Source organism: Amblyomma americanum, chromosome 1 (genome assembly GCF_052857255.1).
Source record: "Amblyomma americanum isolate KBUSLIRL-KWMA chromosome 1, ASM5285725v1, whole genome shotgun sequence".
NCBI lineage: Eukaryota > Metazoa > Arthropoda > Arachnida > Ixodida > Ixodidae > Amblyomma > Amblyomma americanum.
In genome coordinates this window covers 124,844,949-124,868,648 of record NC_135497.1, presented here as the reverse complement: position 1 = coordinate 124,868,648, position 23,700 = coordinate 124,844,949, and the positions used below count along the sequence as shown (strand labels likewise).

General features: G+C 41.4%; 1 protein-coding gene across 1 annotated transcript in view; it reads right to left on the bottom strand.

Annotated features, from left to right (window-relative positions):
• The window catches only part of LOC144113618 (protein PALS2-like), a 32,473-nt gene extending 9,367 nt beyond the window's left edge, over window positions 1-23,106 (bottom strand). Inside the window, exons 1-11 of the mRNA XM_077646782.1 lie at window positions 22,973-23,106; window positions 19,879-20,000; window positions 18,222-18,374; window positions 16,526-16,678; window positions 16,365-16,440; window positions 15,447-15,595; window positions 15,229-15,360; window positions 14,173-14,281; window positions 11,629-11,694; window positions 5,924-6,085; window positions 3,737-3,939 (exon numbers count right to left, since the gene is read on the bottom strand). Of these exons, the coding sequence (XP_077502908.1) occupies window positions 3,737-3,939; window positions 5,924-6,085; window positions 11,629-11,694; window positions 14,173-14,281; window positions 15,229-15,360; window positions 15,447-15,595; window positions 16,365-16,440; window positions 16,526-16,678; window positions 18,222-18,374; window positions 19,879-19,911 (1,236 nt within the window). The 5' untranslated portion in view covers window positions 19,912-20,000; window positions 22,973-23,106. The remainder of the gene's footprint in view (window positions 1-3,736; window positions 3,940-5,923; window positions 6,086-11,628; window positions 11,695-14,172; window positions 14,282-15,228; window positions 15,361-15,446; window positions 15,596-16,364; window positions 16,441-16,525; window positions 16,679-18,221; window positions 18,375-19,878; window positions 20,001-22,972) is intronic.
• Window positions 23,107-23,700: the final 594 nt, after the last annotated feature.

The window sequence follows — 23,700 nt, the reverse complement described above, 5'->3', positions numbered from 1 at the left end:
TACTAGAGTCAATCCCACTTATAACGAACCCGACAGAAATATGGACTATGTTCATTGTATCCGGTGTTCGCAGTAAGAGGACTCTGCATATTACAGCTAAAGATACTAAGTTCATCAAAAATAGCATTTATTACTTTAAAACTATATCAAGTGCATCTATTTCAAGATAACAGACCCTAACTAGGGCCCTTAGTCTTTGGGTATAACACAATTTTACCCAATTCTTGCATCCCGAAATTATTTCTTAAAAATTGGGGTAAACCAAATTTCTCCCCAAAAACGAGCCTTCAAGATGATGTTGGTTTTCCAGTTCACAGAGCTCAAGAGACCACAATAAAATGTGTGGATATCTAGTGTTTACTCCTGAGGGGTGCCTACGGTCAACTAGGAATCTTATAAACTTCTTTTAACGCTCATTTTTATGAAGTGGATGAATTATAGGATAAGTTCCAAAAAGGGCGATTTAGAAGTGAGAGGCAAAAAGCATGGCTGCCGAAAAGGCAACTTATCGGAGTCACTGTATGAAGCTTTACCAAAAATATCGGCACCCTAATCCCTTTGACCTTGTGTGTTTAAAATTATCGTTGTGATACTGTTCTCACACTGTACGCATAAAGGCAGACTGGTCTTGCTCAGATGCGGCAGTGCTTCGTAGGATATTGATAATGTACGCAATGAAATATTTGTAATAGATTAAGAAAAAACTTTAATTCGTGAACAATTTTTTAGTGGAGCCTGTGAATTCCTTATTTATGAAATAATAAGCAAAATATAGGGCATTTTATGCCTAGCAGAAAAACAAACCGTTCTATTAAACTTTCCTATGACGGAAAAAAGACGCCAAAAACCCCGAACTACGAAAATTTTTCCTGAATAACCCGATTTTCCCCAATATTTGAGCTCGAAAAATATTGCCTGATGTTTACCCCCCAAATTACGGAAAAAATAAAACCTGAAAACCAAAGGCCCTAGGTACAACTGATCGTGGCTGAAGTGTGCTAGGCAGCTGATTGCAAGTTGAACACCTTTATCAGATTTCTAGCGGTAGGAGAATGCTCTCACACTTTGTGCACAAGGGCTTCCTCATAGTATGGCTCTGCAATGTCGTTCAAGTGAACGTTGTCATCGGAGGCAACATCCAACCAGCTTTGCATCAATGACGCATTGCCACAAGTCTACGTGCATCTGATCAAAAGAGTTTTCTACAATGTCAGCTATCGTTTCTGGGCCCTTGCACCTGCAAAAGTAGAACACAGAGCACATGCCTACAGAACCAGCTGCACTGTCTGTTGTCTGGCACTGTGTGCATGTAGTAGCAGAACAAAAGGTGGAGCTGACTTGGCAGGCGATGCATACCACGTCACCAGCATGGCCAGCAAGGCATTAAAATTTCTCAGATCACTGCAGTTAGCTGATCCACGACAATGCACAGTAGCTTCAGTTTTGACACTGCCACCGTCTTGCACCCATCACCCTTTTGCTTCCACTTAGGATGTTTTGCCCCGTTGTCGCACGTGCAGGCAATGATCGACCTGTGCATGAGTTTCAATGCCGCCTCTTCAGTCATTTTTTTTGGGCCTTTTTTGGATCGACATGTTCTTTTTGTAGCGTGTCATGGGAGCTTAGAGGTGCCCTCCGGTGTTCCCCACTCGCTGGAAGAGCCAGTTTTTCAACTTCGGGGCAAGTTTATGGTGTCTCCTCGTTTGCTGTAGCTCAGTGGTGTCACCAGAGTTGTTCGTTGTATCTGAGACGAATTGCCATAGCCCTAATGCATATTTTGACGGTAGCACTGCACTCCTTCGTAATAAGCAAGCGTTCGTTATATCTGTGGATGCTATTATAAGTGGGCTTGACTGTACAGTAAAAGCTCGTTAATTCAAATTCCACGGGGCCGCCAGGCCAGTTCGATCTAACCAAAATTCGAACTAATGAAAGTGAGCAAAAATGGACGTGTTTGATGCCCGGAGGGCACGAAAAACATTTATTTGGCAAAACAATCTGTTATCATCTTCTGCTTCTTCTCTCTGAGGGCTACCGTAGTCACTCGGTCTTCTAGCACGCGAATGCGACGCAGGGAGTCCCCTTTAAATGTTACTGTTCTGTCGGGCTGGAGCTTATAAAACAAAGCCGTCTCATCAGCATTGAATATATCTTGTGCCGAGTAGCTTTCTAAGTACTGCTGCAGAGCACCACTTCGCCACGTGGCACAAGTTTCTGCGTTCACTTCTTTGGCTTCTCCGGACAACACCCGGAAGACAAGATTATGTCTGTCTCGAAAGCGGTGAAACCATCCTTCGGAGGCGACAAAATCTTCCATTCATGCGCAGGGCGAAATCGACCGCCTTCGCCATGATAATTGAGCCGCTCAGTGGAATGTCTGCGCTTCTCATTTCCTTCACCCACGTGATCACAGCGGTCTCAATTTCCGGATACTTGGCTAATCGGAGCCTTTTTCTGTTGCTGGCGAAATCTTCGGCTTCGTAGGCATCCTCGATGGCCTTCCTATTTCGGACGTAGGTCGACAACGTGCTTGGTGGAATCCCGTGCTTCTTCGCGATTTCCACTTTGCTGGCCTTCCGTTCGTCCACCTCAAGTAAAATTGCCACTTTCTCCTTCACCGTCTTGGCGCAGTATTTCCCACGCGAACACACCTCGCGGACACAAGCTCATAGCAAGCGGCGTGCAAAACGAGGGCTAAAACACTAAAACGTCGTTCCTTGAAGCAGTCGCGGCAGGAAAGACTGGTTAGTACTTGTTCTAGCACCCTAGCGGCGCCCCGATGGTTGTGCCATCTATCGTTCTGCCGTGAAAGCTTCCAACGATGGTTTTCAACAGCGGCGCTTGGCGGCGCGCAGTTCGAATTATGGGTGGCGGCATCAATTTTTGAGTGAATTAACGAGCTGTTATGCGCATAGACTTCTATGCACTGCGGACCGGACCACGATGACTATTTCGAATTATCCAAAATTTCGAATTAACGAGTTGTGAATTAACGAGCTTTCACTGTATTCTGTTTATGTGTACCTTCACGCGATTTGTGGAAATGCTCGCCAGCATTTGCATCCACAATGCACTCCACAATACGCAGTGAAGTGCTGTACGCATTGATTTAGTTAATGTCGCTACACAAGTATAGGCTGCTGTATACACATGAAGGCCCTGACAAATGAGGGGCCATAGTGAGCAATCAATTCAAAAGGTAAAATCACTGTAGTGCACATACCACAGTTTCATTAAATGCACTTCAAAGCCATTGTTGCTAGCTATGTGCAAGTGTGATACAAGGTAAGTGGCCAATATTCAATTTCTGCAAATTACAAGAGCATCATGAGCCCATTTGGAATGAATATAGTGGCCTCAGCAGTAGCAAAACATCTTCGTCTATCAGAAGGTGCCACAAGAAGTCTCACAGTAATCTTTACATACTGCAGAGAACAAAGAAAGCATTAAAACATCTGCAAAGCAGGTCGAAGAAATACAAGCCATATATTTGAACTAAAGGTACTTTCCACATGCCCCTTCCTTGGATACCTGTAAGCTGCGGGCTAAAAAATTGTTCTAATGCTTCATGAATAGCCAGATTACTTCAGCTTAGTCATAATCGGCATATTATGCTCCAATTCAGAAGGTAGTCCAGCAAAAGTGTCAAAGGCCTTGGAGACATAGAAACTATGTATGACAGCACAACAGTAAATACAACCTTAAGTTACTCTCAAGTGCAGCATAAGGGGCATACCTGGGGGCTGCAGTCCACCACGCACATCTTTCCGGAGCGAATGACTGCACGCAGGGTGTCCAGTTTGGTGCCATACAGATGACCACTATGCTCACCCCACTCAAGGTACTTGTTGTCAGCTATGTCTGCCTCCATTACCTCACGTGACACAAAGTAGTACACTTTGCCATCCGTTTCTGTCTCCCGGATTGGGCGAGATGTATCTGCATCGCCACATAACAAAACAGTTTTGTTAAAACCTGGTAAAAAAAGTCAAACTGCCATGAAAGTGAGTGGGTAGCCAAGTTTACATAGAGTACCTTGTATGTGAAACATAAAAACCATGTATCATCACAATCACACTCGATACTGAATTATACTTGACAGTGGAAGGTAGTTAACATTAGCACAACCATTTCAGGCACTGCTAGTGACCATGTAAAAAACAAAAATGCTTAATAAAAGCTCTTAACAAAATTACTAGCTATTGTTACTACTGTTTCACTTCAAAACTGAATTGAACATGTTTCTCATGGCCATAAAGAGCCTTAAAAACTGCCTGCTGTTATGAAGATAGACATATAATGTGTGTAGATACCTTCGTTAATTCTTTTTAATTTAGGTCAAAATTTTGGTTTGGCTAGTTGGTTCATTGCATCCTATCTTACGTGTGCCTTCTCATATCCTTATTTAGTTCTGCTTGCTTCATATGTATCCTTGTAATTCATTCAGCTAGTCGATAGTTCCACATACCAACCCATCAGAGGCATTACGTGGAATAACAATTCTTTTTACCCTTAGACTCTTGCTCCCCCTCCCAATTTACAATGAGCTTAACAAGCTCCTTTCATTTTATTTAAATAAAGACACAATGATTTAATACGACACACTGTAACATAACAACAATAACAACTTACTGAAAAATAATGCTATTGCCCATGTAAGGGTGGTACGTTTCCTATGAACACAAGCCTGAATGCATTACAACTACTTGATGAAAGACACGTTCTAGCCACAGCTTCTACAGCCTGTTAAGCTCCTTTACAGCTGCATACTGTACACACACAAAAAAAAGTTCATGCAGTTTCACATCCAACATTCTGCCAGGCACTAGTGGAACATGGATAACATGCAGCCTTCTTACCTGTAAAAATCTTTGAATCCATTTGTTTCAAAATCTCCAACCGCAGAACATAAAAGTGGCTGTACTCGTAAACAAATTGTAAATTACAAACTGTGGGGTTTAACATCCCGAAGTGACACATGGGCTGTGAGGGACACTGTAGTGGAGCACTCTTGATTAATTTAGACCACTTAGGGTTCTTTCTTTAAAGGGACACTGAGTAGATGAGTAGAAATAGAAGTCAGCCAGTACTGATGCATTATCAAATGCTAGTCACAGAGACCACTCGTCCAGAAAACAAATCTTTTATAAATTAGAAAAGACCAAGAAACGAAATAGAGGTGTCACCACCAGCGGCTTCTTTCCCAGGCAAACAGCCTTTTTTTCCCCAAATTCCAGACGCTATACTCCATCTCACAAGCCGTTTACAGCACCGTGAAAGCTGCGGTGATCTGAGTCAATCAGAACAGCGTGTGCTGCAAAACGTGTTCCTCCGTGCCCCTAACCCCGCAACTGGTGGCTCCATCCCTAGGAAGGAAAGAGCACCAGAGCACCGACACAGCGGATGCCACGTTCACGAATGGTGGCAGACCACTTCGCAGCAGGCCTCCGCAATGCTGCGTTCGTGTGGACTTTCTCTGCTAATTTATGAAGGGAATGAAATACTTGCTGCACTTTCAAAACACCATTCTGAACTGTCTTTTCAATTACTGAAATAACTGTTTGAGAAATAGTCCCAACACTACTCAAATATCCGAGGAACTATTTGTTGTCTTCCTTGGCCCTGACTGGATGAGAGCACTCTACCTTTCACAGTGATGCAAACAGCTTGTGAGATGAGGTATAGGCTACTCTATCGTGTAATTCAATATAGTGATCAGGGAGTCCTTTTCCGTGTAGGGCGTCGTGAGTTTAAATTGAATGGCGGGAATATTTTCAATCTAATTTTCTCAGTAATAAATGCACCTTTATAGCCAGAAATAGCCACAGAAAAGAATTTCACTGAAAACAAAATTTTGATGCAGCTGTCCTCAAGTGTTCCTGTGCCCTGACATAGCAGAGCACATAAACAGAAAGCAACTTACGAGGAAGTGGTGTCCCAAAGCGTGCTGGATCGTAGCTAATAAGCTTGTTCTTCAGTGAACGTCTGCCAACACCCCGTGCTCCAACGAGAACTACTGTCTTCCGCTCAAAAGGCGGCATCCGGGCAACCTCTTCATACAACAGCAGCTCAGCTTTTTCAAACTCTAAATGGGCAAAAGAGCAGAAAGAAATAAACACAAGGACATCACACAAGAGTTAGAGACTATAGCTGTAGTTAGAAGTAGAAATCAATATCTTAAGTGTGAACTAAGTAATTTTTTAACATATTCCTCTAATACCTGTGAGACTTGAGACTTCGAAGACAGCCTAATGCCATGATGCAACATGTCATTGCAGCAAACACAGCACCTTGTAAAGGTGAAGTGGTACGTTAAGAAGCATTGACAAGTTGTAATTGAAGGGATGCTGTCTGCAGTGTAGTATGCTGTGCACAATACTGACGACACAGCATTGTAAACCCAGAAATATGTAGATCTGCTGGCAGCTTGCATTAATTGAAACTTGCTGCAGCCAGAGAATTTTGTTCACCAGAATTTGAATTACCCAAAGGATCATGCAAAAGGGGTCTAATACTTGCCACACAAATAGGTCCCACATGCAGTACATTTCAGCCCTCTCACAATTGCTTTCAGGAGTTAAAAATCAGTATCCCTGGTGATTTCATCCCAACACGCACCATATTTTTCAGAGTGATGAAAGTAGGAACCTGATATGGTATTGATGTCTTTTAAAAGTCTCGGAAGCTAGCAAGCACATGTCCTACAATTGCTATGCAAGCTGACTGTGCAAAGATGATGCCAGCAAAAGATGCAATACAAGTAATATCACAGGAAAATTTTTCACCAGTTCTCAAAATGTGGCTCTCATCTTGCAGAGGGTCAGCCAGGAAGGTATAGTCACGAAATATTACAACTAGTGACGTGCCCCCAAAGCAGTGGATAGCAACACTCGGCACTGCAGTTACGAACATGCCGATAACAAAAGTGCCAGGTGTGTCAGCAAAGCACAGTGCCGCGCCGTCCACACACTGATTTTCACCGCTGTGGTGATGTCATTGTGCTGATCTTTTTTTACTCGTGACTGTACGTTAAGGTCGAATTATTAGCATTCAGCGCCACTAAAGATGACAAAAATATGCACACTTCGCAAAGTTTTACTGCAGCTACTCATGCCATCCCATGTTTCATGAAGCTGAGATTCTTACACAATCACCAAAACCAATGCGCGCAATTGATCCTTGAGGCTTACCCCACAGCCAAAGAAAAGAAAGCAATGTTCAGTCAGAATTTGGTGGTGGCTGGCAGATGAAAAAAATAATAGATGATTCAGCATGGTTAGGCCAAATGCAAATTAGGTGCACTAGCGCTTGGTTTTCACTTCAGTGTCAGTTTTGGTTCGAGGCATGGTTTTCAATGTCAAGCAGGCTTCAGACAAAGATTTGGCGAAATCAGTGAGTGGCTAAAAAATTATGGGGCCGCTTAATGCACCTAAAGAGGGCAATGCGATAGCAGTGTGTTCTGGATCCATTGGGCATGGATGGAAGTTGATGAAGAAGATGACATCCAAAGCATGGCGTGAGAGACTAGCAGTTTAAACGTGCGGGATGTTCAGCAGCGGCTATGGCGTAGTGCTCTAATGCAGTGGCCAGAGTTGCTGATCTGTTTGCATTGCTGCAGATTCGAAAGCCACTCGTGGCCATAAACTGTTTTATTTTAGTTCATTTTATTTCAGGTCAAGAAGGTTTCAAACAAAGATCAGCGAAATCGGTGAGTGCTTAGTACTTAGTGCTTGCGCACTAAAAGTACCTTGCCTACACCACCATCAGCGTTGTTGACCTTCATGCCTTGTACGCTGCTTAGTACTCAGTGCTTGCGCACTAAAAGTACCTTGCTTACACCACCATCAACGTTGTTGACCTTCATGCCTTGTACGCTGCTGGAACTTTGCTTTCTTCCAGTCTGCACATGTTCTAACATGCTTTCGCTTTCCACCCCTGCCCCTTGTGAATATATAGAGGGTGATATTTTGAAAAATTGATTTCTGAGGAAAGGAAAATGGCGTAGCAATTGTCTCACATCTCTGTGGACACCTGAACCCCACTGTAAGGGAAGGAAGGAAGGTGGGAGTGAAAGAAGGAAGAGAGAAAGAAGTGCTGTAGTGGAGGGCTCCCGAATAATTTAGGTGGATCTTTAAACATCGCACAGCACACAGGTGCCTTTTGCGTTTTGCCTCCATCAAAAACACAGCCACTGCAGCTGGGTTCGACCACGGGTACTCTGGCTCACTGATTTCTTTTAACATTTGCAGATTTTTATTTTTAAGACTGTGTGAGATACGTCAGTGCTGTTTGTGCAAGTGGATTGTACAGCAAGGAGGACATTATACCGGGTGTCCCAGCTAACTTCAGCCAAGGGTTAAAAAATAAATTAATAGAGCCAGGCGAGCGAAACCAGTTGCATATTGGCAACAGCCATCTTGCGCACCACAGGCAAATTTTCCCACAATTAATTAATAGTTTAACTAAGTTTAATTATCTAATTTAAAAATATTGACTTTAGATAACAAACTGCATTTGAAGAGTTGTACAGCACGTTCAGAAACCCTCACTCCATCACTTACGATAAGGAAACCCCCACACGCATGTCTTTTTTTCCCAACTCCAAAGAAAGCCCACGAAATACAAAAATAAACCACATGACTAACGCATTCGTGCGTTCACGATCATGCTGCTCTCAAGTGTGGTTTGAGCAAACGAAATCACCTGCAACTCTGACCCGGCGGCCCCTCAGCAGCGACAGGCCGATATGTTCGCGGTGGTTTCTCGTCTGCGTTAGCCAGTTGGCACACATGACGGTGCGAGTTGCCGCCGCTAACATATCGGCCTGCCGCTGCTGCAGGGCCGCCGAGTCAAAGCTGCACGTGATTTCAATTGCTCAAACCACGCTTGAGAGCAGCACGATCATGGCATGCGAATGTGTTAGTCACGTGGTTTATTTTTGTATTTCGCGGGCTTTCTTTGGAGCTGGGAAAAAAAAGACACCATTGAGGGTTTTCTTAGCGTAAATGATAAAATGAGGGTTTTTGAACGCGCTCTACAACTCTTCAAATGCAATTTGTTGTCTAAAGTCAATATTTTTTAAATTAAATAATTAAACCAACTATTAATTATAAGCAAAACAAAAATTGCCTGTGGTGCTCAAGATGGATGTCACCAATATGCAGATGGTCTCACTCGCCTGTCTCTAATAATTTATTTCTTAACCCTTGACTCAAGTTAGCTGGGACACCTGGTATACTTGATATAGATCAATAAATAGATGACTAATTAACTATAATTAGTTGTTTTTATTTGATTTCAGGAGGCAAGGTTATACTACAAAGCTGGAGACAGCCAGCATCTAAGGTGAGTCTTGTTTTTAAATTTTCTTAATTGGCAATGTGGTTAGAAATGTCGAATGTCAAAAATATGCACATGCAATATCGTTGAGTTGTCCTTCCATCAATGCATGTTTACTTCGATCCCATTTGATGCGTTTGTGTATTTGATACTGTAGAAGTTAACTTGATTTCAGCGACGATACCACACGAAGTGACGCCATTTTGTAACTATGCAATTTGGGAAAGCCAACTCAACAAGCTTTCAAATGTGTATTTTTGATGTTCAAGTTTCGGACCACACTGCCGATTAAGAAAATTTGAAAACAGGGCTCACCTCTGATGTTGACAGCCTTCAATTTCGCAATATAACCTTGCCCCTGATTATAAAAAATAAAAGTTTATTAACTAATTTTAGTAAATTAGTCTTGTAATTATCAATCCACATCAGGTACATAATGTTCACCTAGTTGTACAATTTGCCTGCATAGACTGCACTGACATATCTCTTACAGTTTTAATTTAAAATAAAAATTTGTAAATGGTAAATGACCCTTCAGTTGATAATCAATACAACTCGTGTTCTCATTTTTCAAATATAACACATTTTCCTCTGATTCTGCCATCCTGCACGACTGCTACGTGCTGTGCTTGTATTAGCGAAGCTCTTTTTCAGTACAAATGACATGCTCACTAAAAAAAACTATTTATTTATTTATACAGGTTCCTACAGAGCCCTCCTGGGCATTCGTGTAGAGGAAATGCATGAAACGAGTACAGACATTCCGTGAGCCTTCAAAACAACTAACAACGCCAGGACATCACAACTGCACCTTAATTTTTTCTGCAACTTGGTGTGAAGAGAGTAGCAGATAGAGAAAAGGGAGACCACTTGGTTTACCCCACATGTGCACACTGTGCATAAACCTAAATCAGCCGCTTTTATACAGACCCCACATGGTGGCTCAGTAGTTAGGGCGCTCAGCTGTTGATCCAGAGTATCCGGGGTTCGAACTCGACAGCAGAGGCTGCATTTCGATGGAGGGGAACCCGTGTGCAAAGATCCCCAGGTGGTCGAAATTATTCTGGAGCCCTCCACTATGGCACATTATTCTGGAGCCCTCCACTACAGCACCTCTTTCTTCCTTTCTTTTCTCAGTCCCTCCTTTATCTCTTCCCTTATGGGGCCCATTCAGGTGTCCTCCGATGTGATGTGTGAGACAGATACTGCGCCATTTCCTTTCCCCAAGAAACCAATTTTTAACTTTCAATTCTCAATTTTTTTTTTATGCAGAAAACTAACCTCGATATGACAATATAAATAAGGTGAGAATTTTTTTTCTGTTTGCTTTGGCCACGACTGTTTTTTCCCTTACTATGCAAAGCAGTTCTGCACCAACAGCCATGGAGGAAAACAAAAAAATCAATGCCAGATATGTTTCACTGTCTATGCATTTACGATCACAGGTAAAAGTCAGAACAAGGAAGCGGCTGACAACTGCGGCATGGTCAGGCAAGCAAATACTTTACATACACATACAGGCACATACAGGCATATTCTAGATGCATGCTTTCTGAGCTTGTTGGGATGCTTAGAAACTACTCAGTGGGGTCAGTAATGAGCTTCTCCGAGTCGACGATGACAGCGAATTCTGACTGAACCCATAACTCACAGTTTCTTGGCTTAAGAGTGAGCATAGTCAGACAACAGCGCAGTGAATGAGATATGTTAGCATTGCTTGCAGATGGAAATGGCAGATGGTAATAGTCAGGCTACAATGAGTGTACCACCAGACAACAGCTATGTGTTCACAGGCACTTGCAAGTGCTCCAGAAATTCACAGTGCATTCTTGTTGCGCAGTATCTCAAAGCATATATATATGAGCAATAGGAATGTGGCACTTTCACTATAATGGTTCCAGCACATCAGCCAGCTGAGCCGACTGTTATGATGAGTACGTGAGTAAACAATACTGACAAAACTAGAAAATCTGATCGTTATAACCGATTATCGTTATATTTGTACCGGCAAAAAAAAAAAACAAAAAGAGCACACCCAAATTATTCTCCCATGCATTTATACACATAGGGCCATTTACATCCTGTAAGCCAAAAGGTGTTGCTTTCAACCACAAAAAAATACCTGCATTGCCAAAAAACAAAAATCTTGACTCTAAATCGCCATTTTGGTGGCCTTTTCGAGGGGCGGTGTGACTGAATCATATTAAGGTTCCGCTGTGCACATCTAACTCAACTCTCGTGCCTGTGAGTATAAATTAAAAACAAACACAAGCAGAAATGCAAACATACCTGCTGATGCCTTGCTCTCATACATTGTTTTTCTCTTCTTTTTAGTAACCTTTGTACCACACATTTCTGGAAAGAGATGGATACAGATAATATTATGTCAAGCACACATTTACTACCTGGCTACAGAAACTATTTTTGCATTAGAACAACGATAAAATTAAGCAAGCTTTACTTCACAGACTACTACTGGTCACACAACTAACATGTTATAAACCAACACTTCTGTAGGAAATGGCCCAAAATATGTTGCACTATCACATAGAGACAAGAAATAAGCTTAAATAATACTGCAAGTCTACTGGTGACATGAGTGTGTATAAAATGCACTGAAAACAAAACTAATCAAAGCCTGTGGTAGAGTGCTTTCAAAGACACAGTGTACATTAACAAGAAACCGCAAGGCATACGCTTACAGTATCATGCCCCAAAAGTTTGATTTGTAATGACCAACATCAAAATTGAGCTGTTTGCTGCACAAAACTCATACATTTTTAGTTTTTCACTGCTTTGATGTTCATAACATTTGTACACTGTAAAAATAAAAAAATGACAAAAATATCTGCAGCAGCTCCTTAGGATGTTCCAAATTTCATATTTAGATCGCCAAGGAGCAGCACCTCCTTTTCCTCATATCCCACACAAACATCATACACAGCAAGCCAACACACTGAAACCAAAGTAAATAATGCAAACATTTAATAGTGGTACGATGCACTAGAATTCTATAATTTCAATATTAACAGCTGTAAGTATATGATGAGAATGTACTCCACCAGAAATTATCTACCAGAATAAGTTCTGTCTACAGGAAATTAGCAATTTCATGCTGAAATGAAAGTAGGAAACTTGCAAAAGAAAAGCATAACTAGGAGCAAGGAAAGTTAACTGCAACCTATTTCATACAACATTCATGTTTTTACAAATGGTATAACTCATCACTGTCAAAATATTCCCTGCAAATGTATCTTGAATTTATTAGTATCTTTTTTAACTTTTTATGTTTACTACATTTCTCTACCTCATCCCCGCACAAGTCACAAGTGAGAACAAAAAAGCAAAAATACAAAACAAATATTATAAAACTGCCCAAAACCTCACCAATGATATATGCAGATGCCGACACAAGTCTTGTTCATTGCATAAATGGACGGGCCCTCAGTACCACACATAAACACTGCTGTTTAAATTCAGTACAAACATCATATGGCATCTGGTACCCCCCCCCCAAGAAAAAACTTTTGTTCTCTAACTCTCACTATAGAGTCTGTCCAAATTTTCTCAACGTTTTCCATAGCAACCATAAAGTTGCTAGTGCTCAAGTATGAGCACCCCTTCCACGATGGCATTTAGGACAATGAATCACAAACCACTGTGATGAAACAGCGGTCACTGAGAGCAGCAGCTCAAGCAACAACATGAATCAATCTAAAGAGGAATGGCGTCAATGACTGCTCATGCTGCAAGCACATGTTTTTAACTACATAATACTGCAATGCCGAGCTTTGGTTTGGTTTATGGGGATTTAACGTCCCAAAGCGACTCGGGCTATGAGGGACGCGCAATGCCGAGTTTTGCCTCTGACTAAAGCACTGCCCATGTTATAGCGATTAAATTTAACATTTCAAAACATCCTTCAAATCTGTGCATACATCCCCATTGAATTTACAACCTTCAGGTGCTTAGATTGTAGTGAACAAAACATTTGTACCACAAATAAACTGTGCAATGCAGTATCCTTAGCTTTCCAAAACAATAAAATACTACAAAGTTTCGCCATGTATTGCTTCAAGCACATTTAGACAAATATTTTCATTTCACCATTTGTTTGCGATGCTTGACCCAACAGAAAGGTAAATGCAAACATAAAATGATATAAAAACCAAACCAATGTGGCCACAGTTGAGGCAAGTTTAACACTGCACACTCCTTTTATAAAGAAAAAGCGTGAAACAAACTTTGCCATCATGCTTGCTCAGAGCACCTGTCAGCCAAGCTCGAACTAGTTGTAAGGTGGTCTGCACACTTGAGATCCAATAGCTGTCAACCAGAAACGGCAGAGCTCCAAACCACTGAAGTGCAGTGGTGACACACCATTGTAAAACACTGGCAGCTGGCTGAAACCTAGCAATGAAGCTTTCATTGTCATGCAGCTTTAGCTACACAACAATAATGAATTCCCCTCTAGTTTGGGGAACTTGAGTGTTAATTCTACACCTATTTAAAATCACAAAAATCCTTACATTACAGGAGGGAAACTGGGAAACATTGCAGTTATGCAAAACACACTAGTACCTGCCTATAATGGTTAAAGCCTGCTCATGTCAAAATAAAGTACTGCATGACAACAGTATGCAGTCCAGCAAAATGAATTTAAATCTAAATGCAAAATCTTGACTGCGAACAGGCTCGTGCGAGCAACAAGTTGACAATACTACTTAAAACAGGTACTATGCACATGTGAAATTAAAATGCAAAAATACTTTCATTGCAGTCCTCAACACCTGTGACATATCTGTCTCATGAAAAGCAGCAATTAATGCATACTTGTCTTTGTTGCATAGTCATACTCTGGCCGCACAAAAGCTCGTCTTCGTTCCTCAAGTTCCTGAGATGGGATAAGGCCTGCCGGACCTGAAGCAGATACTCTTCTTGCCTGTGTAAGCAAAGAATGACACATGAAAACCTTCAGGCTTTGTAATCAAACAAATATATTAAAATTAGTCACAATAAAAACAACTACAAAAATAATGAAAATACAATTCAAATCTAAGCCAACAAGCTGATAGCATAATTGTTTTAACAGAGATACTTTAATAAAGTAGTAGATTCAACCTGATGACACTTATCAATTCAAATGCAATTAAGATCCGCTTAATCTGGCACCACGAAACCTCATGCCAGTCTGCCTGATCTTTGACATGTGCACTTTGTTTATTAAGACTTTAGAGCCCAGCTAATGAACTGATTCATGATGCACTGCAGAGACAAAAAAAAAAAAGTGAAAGCTTAGCCTCAGTAGTTCAGACATGTCACCTATTCTAGAGTCATTGTGGCCAAAAAAAAAACTGTTGTGCACATATGAGTTGTGAGTGTTGTGAATAAACCAAAATGCTCACTTCAGCACGTTCCCTATAAAGCACTCACTTCTGTAGTGCTGCTGCTTTTCTGAAATATTATGTGGAATTTTAGCAAACTACAACAATCTAGCAAGAATAAAAGAAACTGCAGATTTAAATGAGCTCGTACGTATCACCACCTGATGCCTGACATCTGACGAGACATGCATCACTGGCATGCTGGTGTCTAGCAGAGTCGTCGCATTGTGAAGCATAAATGCTCAAAAAACTCTGGAGGCAATCAAAGCAGCAGCAGTTTCAGCACTCTTGTGGGCAGATTACAGCTCTGCGTGTATAGCAAAGGGTAAAAAAACTGTTTGCCAGGAAGCAGCCTTTTTTATTTTGCCCGATTCATCATTGATTACGCAATAAAAAAAAAGGAAGATTAAACCAAGCAAAAAAATTGATTGCTGGCTCACTTGTGACCAGTAGATGTGCTGAAAGAGAGGTGCATGAATACTTCAGACTATAATTTTGTACCTACCTGCCACCAGTTTGGATCCTCCTGATTGAGCACTTGCAGGATGTCACCCTGCTTGAATGGCAACCCAATTTCTTTACATGGTAGAAGGGTATCTTTAGATGGCTCATATGTGTACAGTGCTTTCACAAAACACTGCAAAATAAAGTACCATTCAAGCACACACACACAAAAAAAAGCCTCACATTTGTAATATGTCAGTTGATGTCACAGACACATACCTGAAATGTTGGCAGGTTGTCGTGATATGAGGGGAGGATTTTGAATGCAACACTGCCTTGGGCCTTTTTCAGTTGCAGCTGCAGCTGCTCAGGCGTGTGAACTGGCACTCCATTGACCTCCAAGATTGTATGACCAACATGTAACAACCCTGAAATATAAGCAAGGTGTCCACAATACTAAGTTGCATTCCCTTTAACACAACAAAATGTGAATGTTCTGAAAGTTCCTTTTAAAAGTAACCATGAGGAAACACAAACTGAATGTTCTAAATGAAATAACTAGTACAGACATGCCTTCCTCTGTTGAACATTCAGTGTATGTCATGACATGAGGTTTATACTTAGCATGCCTTTACCACAGTTTACAGTTAAGCATGCTTTGACCTTCACACCTCAACCTATATTAAAATTGAAAACAGAAAATGCAGTGACGGCAAATTTTTTTGGTAAGCTTGTTCATCTCTTTCCTCACAGCAGGGTTCAGATGTCCAGTAAGACATGAGACCATTCCTATACCTTTCCTTTCCTCAAAAACCAATTTATTTATTATTTCAACATAAGTAACCCCTTGAAAAAAAAAAAGTCACAAGAACTTAAAAAGGCAAAATACATTATCATGAATACCACTAAAAGGCATAAAACACATATCCAAATCAGAAAAGTAGCTATGATATTACTTTAGTTCTTTAGGGACTAACAGACAGCAAATACTACCATTCTGGTATTCATTATTGTTCCACAAAAGGAAAAGATTAGAGCTAGTAACAAGTAGAAAAGAATCCTCAAATCACATGAAACCATATTGCACAAGGAAGGTCGGGAAGTCTGATACTGCCATAAGCATCACAATCAGTCAGTCAAGAAATCTACTTCAAATCCTAGCATCTAGTGAAAAAGAAAGCTTGCACTCAAACTCACCTTGCCTATCAATGATTCCACCAGCAAGGATGCGAGCTATCATCAAATTGTCATCCTCAACTCGTACCGTTATCCCCTGAAAACATTAAGCAAAAGCACCTCTATACCACATGTGTGCAGAATCACAAAAGCAGCAAGCTGGAAATGAAACAGCCACTCACCAAGGGTTCATCATCATTCTTTCTGATTCCCACCATCCTGATAGTGTCATTCAGGGTCTCAGGTGCCATTGCTGGTGCCTCCTTCTCAAGTGCTAGTGGTTTAGCAGGTTCATAGCTCTTTGTAGCTACAGCATCATGGGCGTTGAGCAAGGCCTACCATGAACAAAAGGAGAACCATCAAAAACAAAATACAAGAACTCACTGCAGTCTAACTCCAAATGCTCATTTGGTAGTAATTTTTATCCCTCTAGCTTTCACTGTTTTTCTTGGTGCATATATTAAGAATGGTAAATTTATAAGCAAGGTAAAGTGTTTGACAATTTTGATCTCAATAAACCTTGAAGACACATATGGCACGATTTTCCAGTAGCTTTTTTTACAAATTCTACGGCTAATGCAACACTTATTGCAGAGAATTGTCAACACTCTGTTATTTAAAAGATGTGAAACAAAAGAAACCTTGCAGGTAGATTTATTATGTGAACCTATAAGCAAAGGTAAAAACCCCCTTCTCTGCTTTGAACAAAATTTTATCCCTGAAGTGACAAATCTGTTATATTAATTACATCTCTTTCACTTAGGGCATTACTGAATGACAAAAATGAGTAATAAACAAAGAACGTCAACAGATAACACCAACTGGGTCACTACTGAAGTTTGAAGCTGAGGAGGCAATACATTTTTATCATTCATGGGCATACTCAAAAAACAATGCCAAACACCCCAAGATGCACCCGAAGTGACCGTCTAATGAATTAAAATTCATAATAAATACAAGGGTACCCAACCAACAGGTTATAACTATTCATGGTGATACAGCAGATTCAATTATAGCCCCTAGCAATAACTGAACATACCAAACATTTTTCATATTGGACAGACAAGTAAGAGCCCCAAATTAGTTCCTGTGCACTCCAAAGGTAACAAAGTGCAGTTTATCAAATATGAAGGGCTAAGCAGTCATGGAGACTGCATTGTTCCAATATTCTCTAAGGTTCTCCATTTTTCAAATAAAAAAAAAGCAAATATAAAAAATTTCCGCAAGGAAGACTTCTCACACATATTCAGCATCGCTGCAAAAGTGGCAGAGCTCACACTCAAAAGCAGGCACAACACTACATGTAGCATACAAGCGTGGAAGAAATGGCGGAACTTTCGCAAGTTTTTCCCCAACACTGGCCTCATTTAGAACACTGCGCTCGGCCACATTACTGGTGGCTCACGTTTCTGGTTAAGCTTGCGGGTGCAGGTGAAAAGTCTATTGACTGCCGTTGTAGTCTGTGACTTTGTGCTAGCACCAGCCTTTAAAGCCAGTTTTACACTTAATTTTTATAGAAGAAAAAAAAAAACAAGACCCTTTCAAAAATCTTTTTAAGCTTCATTAGAAAACCTGCTTATCAAAAGAAACAAAGATTCACTTCTTGCTTACCTTGGCCATGAACAACTGCCATGAATCAATTCAGTTGGTCTATTTACACTATTGCAACAAAAGTTAAGAAACGCCCATGTGCAGTTTCACAACAGCTATCCAAATGCAATGCCAGGCCACAGAGGACAACACCAACCTCAAACACACAGCCCACTAGGCTTGACAAAAGAGTGTGAAACTACACCAGGGGTAAGACATGCAATATATATTTTTCACTGTTGTCAATAAGGCCAGACACTAAAGAATAATTTCAAGAAAGAGCCATACTGAGAAGTGAGGACCACTAAGAATGTTGGCGAGCTCTTGGGCGTCACGACCACTGACTCTACGGCAAGCCTGGCAGACATCCCTCAAAAGTTCTACATTGTTTGTGGAGACAGGCTTGAAAGTGGTAGTTTTCTCTTCAAGATGATCTTGGACCTGGTAGACAAAGAAAGAAAATTTAACTGAATTTATCAACTTTACATGTATTTCACAGCAACAGAACCGACCAACTTTATTTACGGCTCATAATGGATGTCACCGTAACACCTAATAACCAAATATTGATGCTAAAGATCAAAACGATGCCAAGTAATTGTGCTTTGTTTTTGTACCGTGATACACCAGGAACTTCTTCATGTAAGGTTACAGCTGGAACTTTCATTTTAAATAACACGCTGGGGTTACCTCCTCAACTCATTTTGGCTAACCACTCACCTGAATACCATTAGCACTTCAAATGCTATACATATCCTCAGTCAGCACACAAGGTATCACATTGATCAGTGCACATTTTGTTGACATCGACCTCCTCCATAAACTTTTTAATATTAAAAGTCGACCAGTTCTCATTACACTGAAAAACTATGCAAAAATAAATATACCATGGTACTGGCTCTTATGCCAAACTGCGAATACCAGTACGCCAATGTGTTTCTGACATTTCTAGACCTTTTCCGAATCAGAAACTCTTAACAGTGCCTCAGAAATTACATTGATGCTATTTCTGAGGCACTGGCCCCACTCTAAAATTAATTTTCTCATGACTACTGTCTGGTGAAAGACTCTCCATATCTATGAATGTAACATCATGTAAATGATTTCAACAAGTAACTTCAACCTCATCTCAAACACAGAAGGCAACATATCAGCAAAAGGGTAAAAAATAGCAGAAAAGAAAATGAATGCAAAATATTTTTCTACCTGCTGTTCACTGATGTCTTATTCTTCTGCACAACTCCAGAACAGTAACACATGATTAGCACAGCACTACATAAAAAAATACTCAAGTGCGCAATATAAAGTCTTCACAGCATAAAATGAAAGAAAAAAGCAAGAGGAACACACACGTCTTTTGCCTTCATACTTTTGTGCTGCAAACACTTGATATTATGGATCTTAAAAAACTGGTCCAAGCAACTTTCCTGCTTGAGTACAATGATGACAGCATGTTGAGCTAGCAAGCACAGGATGGAAACAATGTAATTTGTGCCGCATCAAAAACCTTATTACAATGCTGAAATGCATTCAGAATGCCTCCATTCTATGCAACTAACTGGACTTAGCAAAGATCAGTAAAAATAAATGAATTAGCACAATGTACCAAAATTGCTCACTAATAACAACCACAGCGATGATGTAGACAATATGACCATGATAATAAATGCCATGCCAATTACACTCTTTTAGCTTTCTGACAGAGAGAGGGCAGTGACTCCAATGCCTTGTACAACATGCATAGATGCCCAGCTGCAAGGGACGTTGGTATTAACATGCACAATGCCAGCCTATGAAGTTGCAGAACGTAGCTTTTTTCAACTTCCTCGAATTTCGCTGATCACTATTCCAAGTTAAACAAAAGCTCGAAAGTAGTAATAAAATGTTGAATGCCCTTATGATGATAAACGACAAGATGTGACAAAAATTTATGAAAGTGCCATACCTGCACTAAGCAGCTCATGACAGGCGATTCCATGAGACCTTTGAGAAAAATGAGGTCAGTGTCCCGAACACCCACACGTCCATTGAGGTCCTCGATGTTTTCCCTGACATGCTGAAAGGCAGCTGAAGAATAAAGTAAAAAAGACTGAATGACTGCTTTAGCAACTCGAGAACAGGAAAATTTGTTAAGTTTTCAGCAGTGGTTACAAATGGTTACCAAGGCAATTATCACAAAACTATGTGATAATTATAGCAAAAGACAGATTTTACACCAAAAATGAAGAAGATATGAAGCTTAGATCATTTCTTTTTCATTTGTGGTTGTCATCCTAAATTTTTCTTAATTCATTGAATGCTTAAGTCGCATACATTTTAAATAATGGAAGCGCCATAGATTGCCTTTAATGTATCTAGCTGCCATAATGTGCACTACATTCACATGCCATATGCACTTTTGCACCTGACCACCACCACATAACAGATTGCTATATTCATAAAATGAATATATATCCAGCCTAGGATTGGATTGCAAAACATTTATTTCGTCAGAAGGCAAAATGCAGATGATCCGATTTAACCAGATTAGAATAAATGACATGTTCAAACAGTTTACACGGGACACTCGTTAATGATATGGGTCTGTAATTAAGAGCACAATGAGCATCACCAGACTTGAATATTGGTACCACCTTACAGTCCCCGGGTAGCTTTCCTGAATTCAAAGATTGCGAAAACAGTGCACACAAGTAAATGGAAGAATAAACACTTGTATTCTTTAAAAATTTAGAATTTATGTCGTCGATTCCCGAAGACGAAGAAATTTTGAGATTATTAATTAGACTTTCTATACCAAGACTGTCAAACACAATCGGGTCCATTAATGGATTCTGCACAGGCTGAAAAGAGGGCAGAGAAACAGATGATTGCTGTAAAAAAGTATTTGAGAAGGCGTCGTTTAGCACTTGAGGGCATTCTGATGAAGGAATGGCTGCGCCGCTTCTATCGTTCAGAGCTACTGCTTTATGCTTGGGACCAGAAATGATGTTCCAAAATTTTTTGGCATTATCAATCAACAAAAACGGAAGCGTACTCTGGAAGAAAGCCTGCTTGGCGCTTCTTAAGGCTTTTCGATACTCAGATGTTATGGCACGATACACATCCCAGTGATCAGGGCAACCGGTGGTTTTCGCTCTACGATAAACTCGTTTTTTTTACTTAAAAGGCGTTTTAATGCGGCAGTGAACCACGGGGAACGTTGCTTGCCTGATATGACGCGTAAAAGTATGTGTTTTTGGACGAGAAAATGAACTTTTTCTTTAAAAAGGCGCCAGTTCATTTCCACAGTACGGTTATAAAAGTTTGGCATGCACTCTCCTAAGAAGATTTCGAGTTCAGCGTTAATCGACGGAAAATTTGCCATTGTATAAACTCTGATATATTTGGGATTCGGTCGCACACGTGTGCTAGTATCTTTAAGGTCAAACTGGATGAAGGAGTGGTCACTGAGGCCTGGTAGAAATGCCAATGAATGAACTAGCTCAGGAAGCGTAGTTAGAACAAGATCAAGAATGTTAGCGCTAGTAGTGGTGATACGGGTTGGCTGGGTAATGAGCTGAGAAAAATTGAAGTCAGTGCACAGATTTATGAAGCCAATCGAGTCAGGTGACGAATCCAGAGTGGAAGGGAACGCGCCAGACCAAATTATTTTTGGCATGTTGAAATCGCCAAGTAAAAAGATTGGCGAAGAAGGAAACCTAACTAAAATGCGATTGAGCACATCATGAAGTTCACTACAGAAAGACGATGGAGCATTTGGAGGGCGATAGCATGCGCAGAAGATTACGTCTCGATGATTAATGCGTATAGAGGCGCATACAATTTCTAGTGAAGAAACAAGTGACACGTGTGAAGAATGCAGATGATCAGCGACCGCTATCAGAACACCGCCTCCTATTCTGTCTCCACGGTCACATCGATAAGTAATGAAATCCTTTTCGCAGTTTAGTATTTCATTACAAATCTTTGAATTCAGCCAGGTTTCGGTGAGGACCAGAATGTCTGCATCGCACGTGTCGATCATCACGCTTGTTAACAACACTACGAATATTAGAGAACAAAACACATATGTCATTTGGAAGCTCATGACCACGAGCAGGTAGCTACGCGGTAGAAAGATCGGCAGGCAAGGCACTACTATCAGGGCTGAGTGGGGATGCTTGGTTATTGATATGATATTCACAGATGCTATCTGATGCCGAAATGTAGATGTAACACTTATTCTTTATGAACAATTTGTTCTGACGAATAGCGCACTTCTCTCCACTTGCTTGTCCAAAGTCAAAAAGTTTACGTGCGTTGCGAGTTGATAAGCAGAAATCTTCCGTAACCTTTATCCCAGCATTTTTCATTTTGCTTCGGTCAGTAAACACGGCTTCTCGGATCTTAAAATTCGTAAACTTGACTATGACAGGACGGCATTTGTCATTCGAAAATTTACCCAGCCGATGCGCGCGTGCTATGGCCTCGCTGGGTAGCTCAAGGTCCATTTCAGAAAGAAGCTTTTCACGCACGAGCTTTTCAGATTCATCCCATGTTTCGTTTTGCGTGTCAGGGAGGCCGTGAAAAAATAGATTATGGCGTCGTGACCTGCCTTCGAGGTCGTCGAGTCGTTTATGAAACGCCTCTGCTTCATTCTGTACAGCCTCAGACACTTCCTGGGTAATGTCAAAGGCGCTGGAGGCTTGCGAGGCAGCTACTTTTTCTTCGACGGCAACAAGCCTATCGTTCATTCTGGCCATCTGACGCTCAAGCTTTGTTTGTGTTTGCCGAACTTCATTGAGCTGGGAGAGTATTTCGCTATGGTTCTTGTCAATTTTTTCGTTTAAAGATTTTAACAGAGTGACTACGTCATCATTGGACTGGCTAGAATCTTTTTTAGGGGGCCCTGGGTTCTGTTCAATGTCGCCACCTAGGAGCAATAATTTCAGCACATATACACATTCGCAGACAATGCACATGAATACGCTTGGGCATGGCACAAGCAGCAGGTTGACATTACTTGTGCGTTTACAGTGCAAAGAAGGACATGAACTGACCTGCACCAAGAAACAGAAGAACATTGGTCGTTGCTGCATTGCTGCTGCTGTTCCATGCCCACTGAAGGCGCTCGGTGATTGCCAGTGCTTAAATGGGCGCGATCAAGGAGGTTATATTAAAACTTGGCGCGATACACTTGATGACTGTGACGATGGGGCTTGCGCGGCCAAAGGTGCAGACCACTTGAAGGCGATGGCTTCTTCCGGTGGCGTCGGGCAACATTCGCTCATTCGTAGCGAGCCGGGCTTGAACTGTACAGGCAGCCGAAGATGCGATACGGGGCGCTCAGTCGATGTCAGGTAGGGAACGTGCTGCCGGTCGCTCGAGTCATGACTAAGTCCGCTCCAAGATAGCATCTGCACCAAGAAACAGAAGAACATTGGTCGTTGCTGTATTGCTGCTGCTGTTCCATTGCTCCCAGCTCGACGACGGAGCTTTTGCCGAGCGGCGCACACAAAGTTGCAGTGCACGACCGGTAGAGGGCGCACATCCAGGCGCCGGTTTTCGGCGGAGGATGTAAGAAAAGTTTTCTCTTTGAATTCGACGATGGCCACGCGTGCACTGCCGGAAGCCTGGGGAGAGTCGACGTCGTTATTGTCGCGAAAGCGGCCGAGGTACCCAGCACGGTATATACTGTCCCCTTCAGATCGCCGCCTCCACCGCGGAAGTGTCGCGCAGCAGCATTGCACCCGTGATTCATTAGTGAACGACACGGGGCTGATAAAAC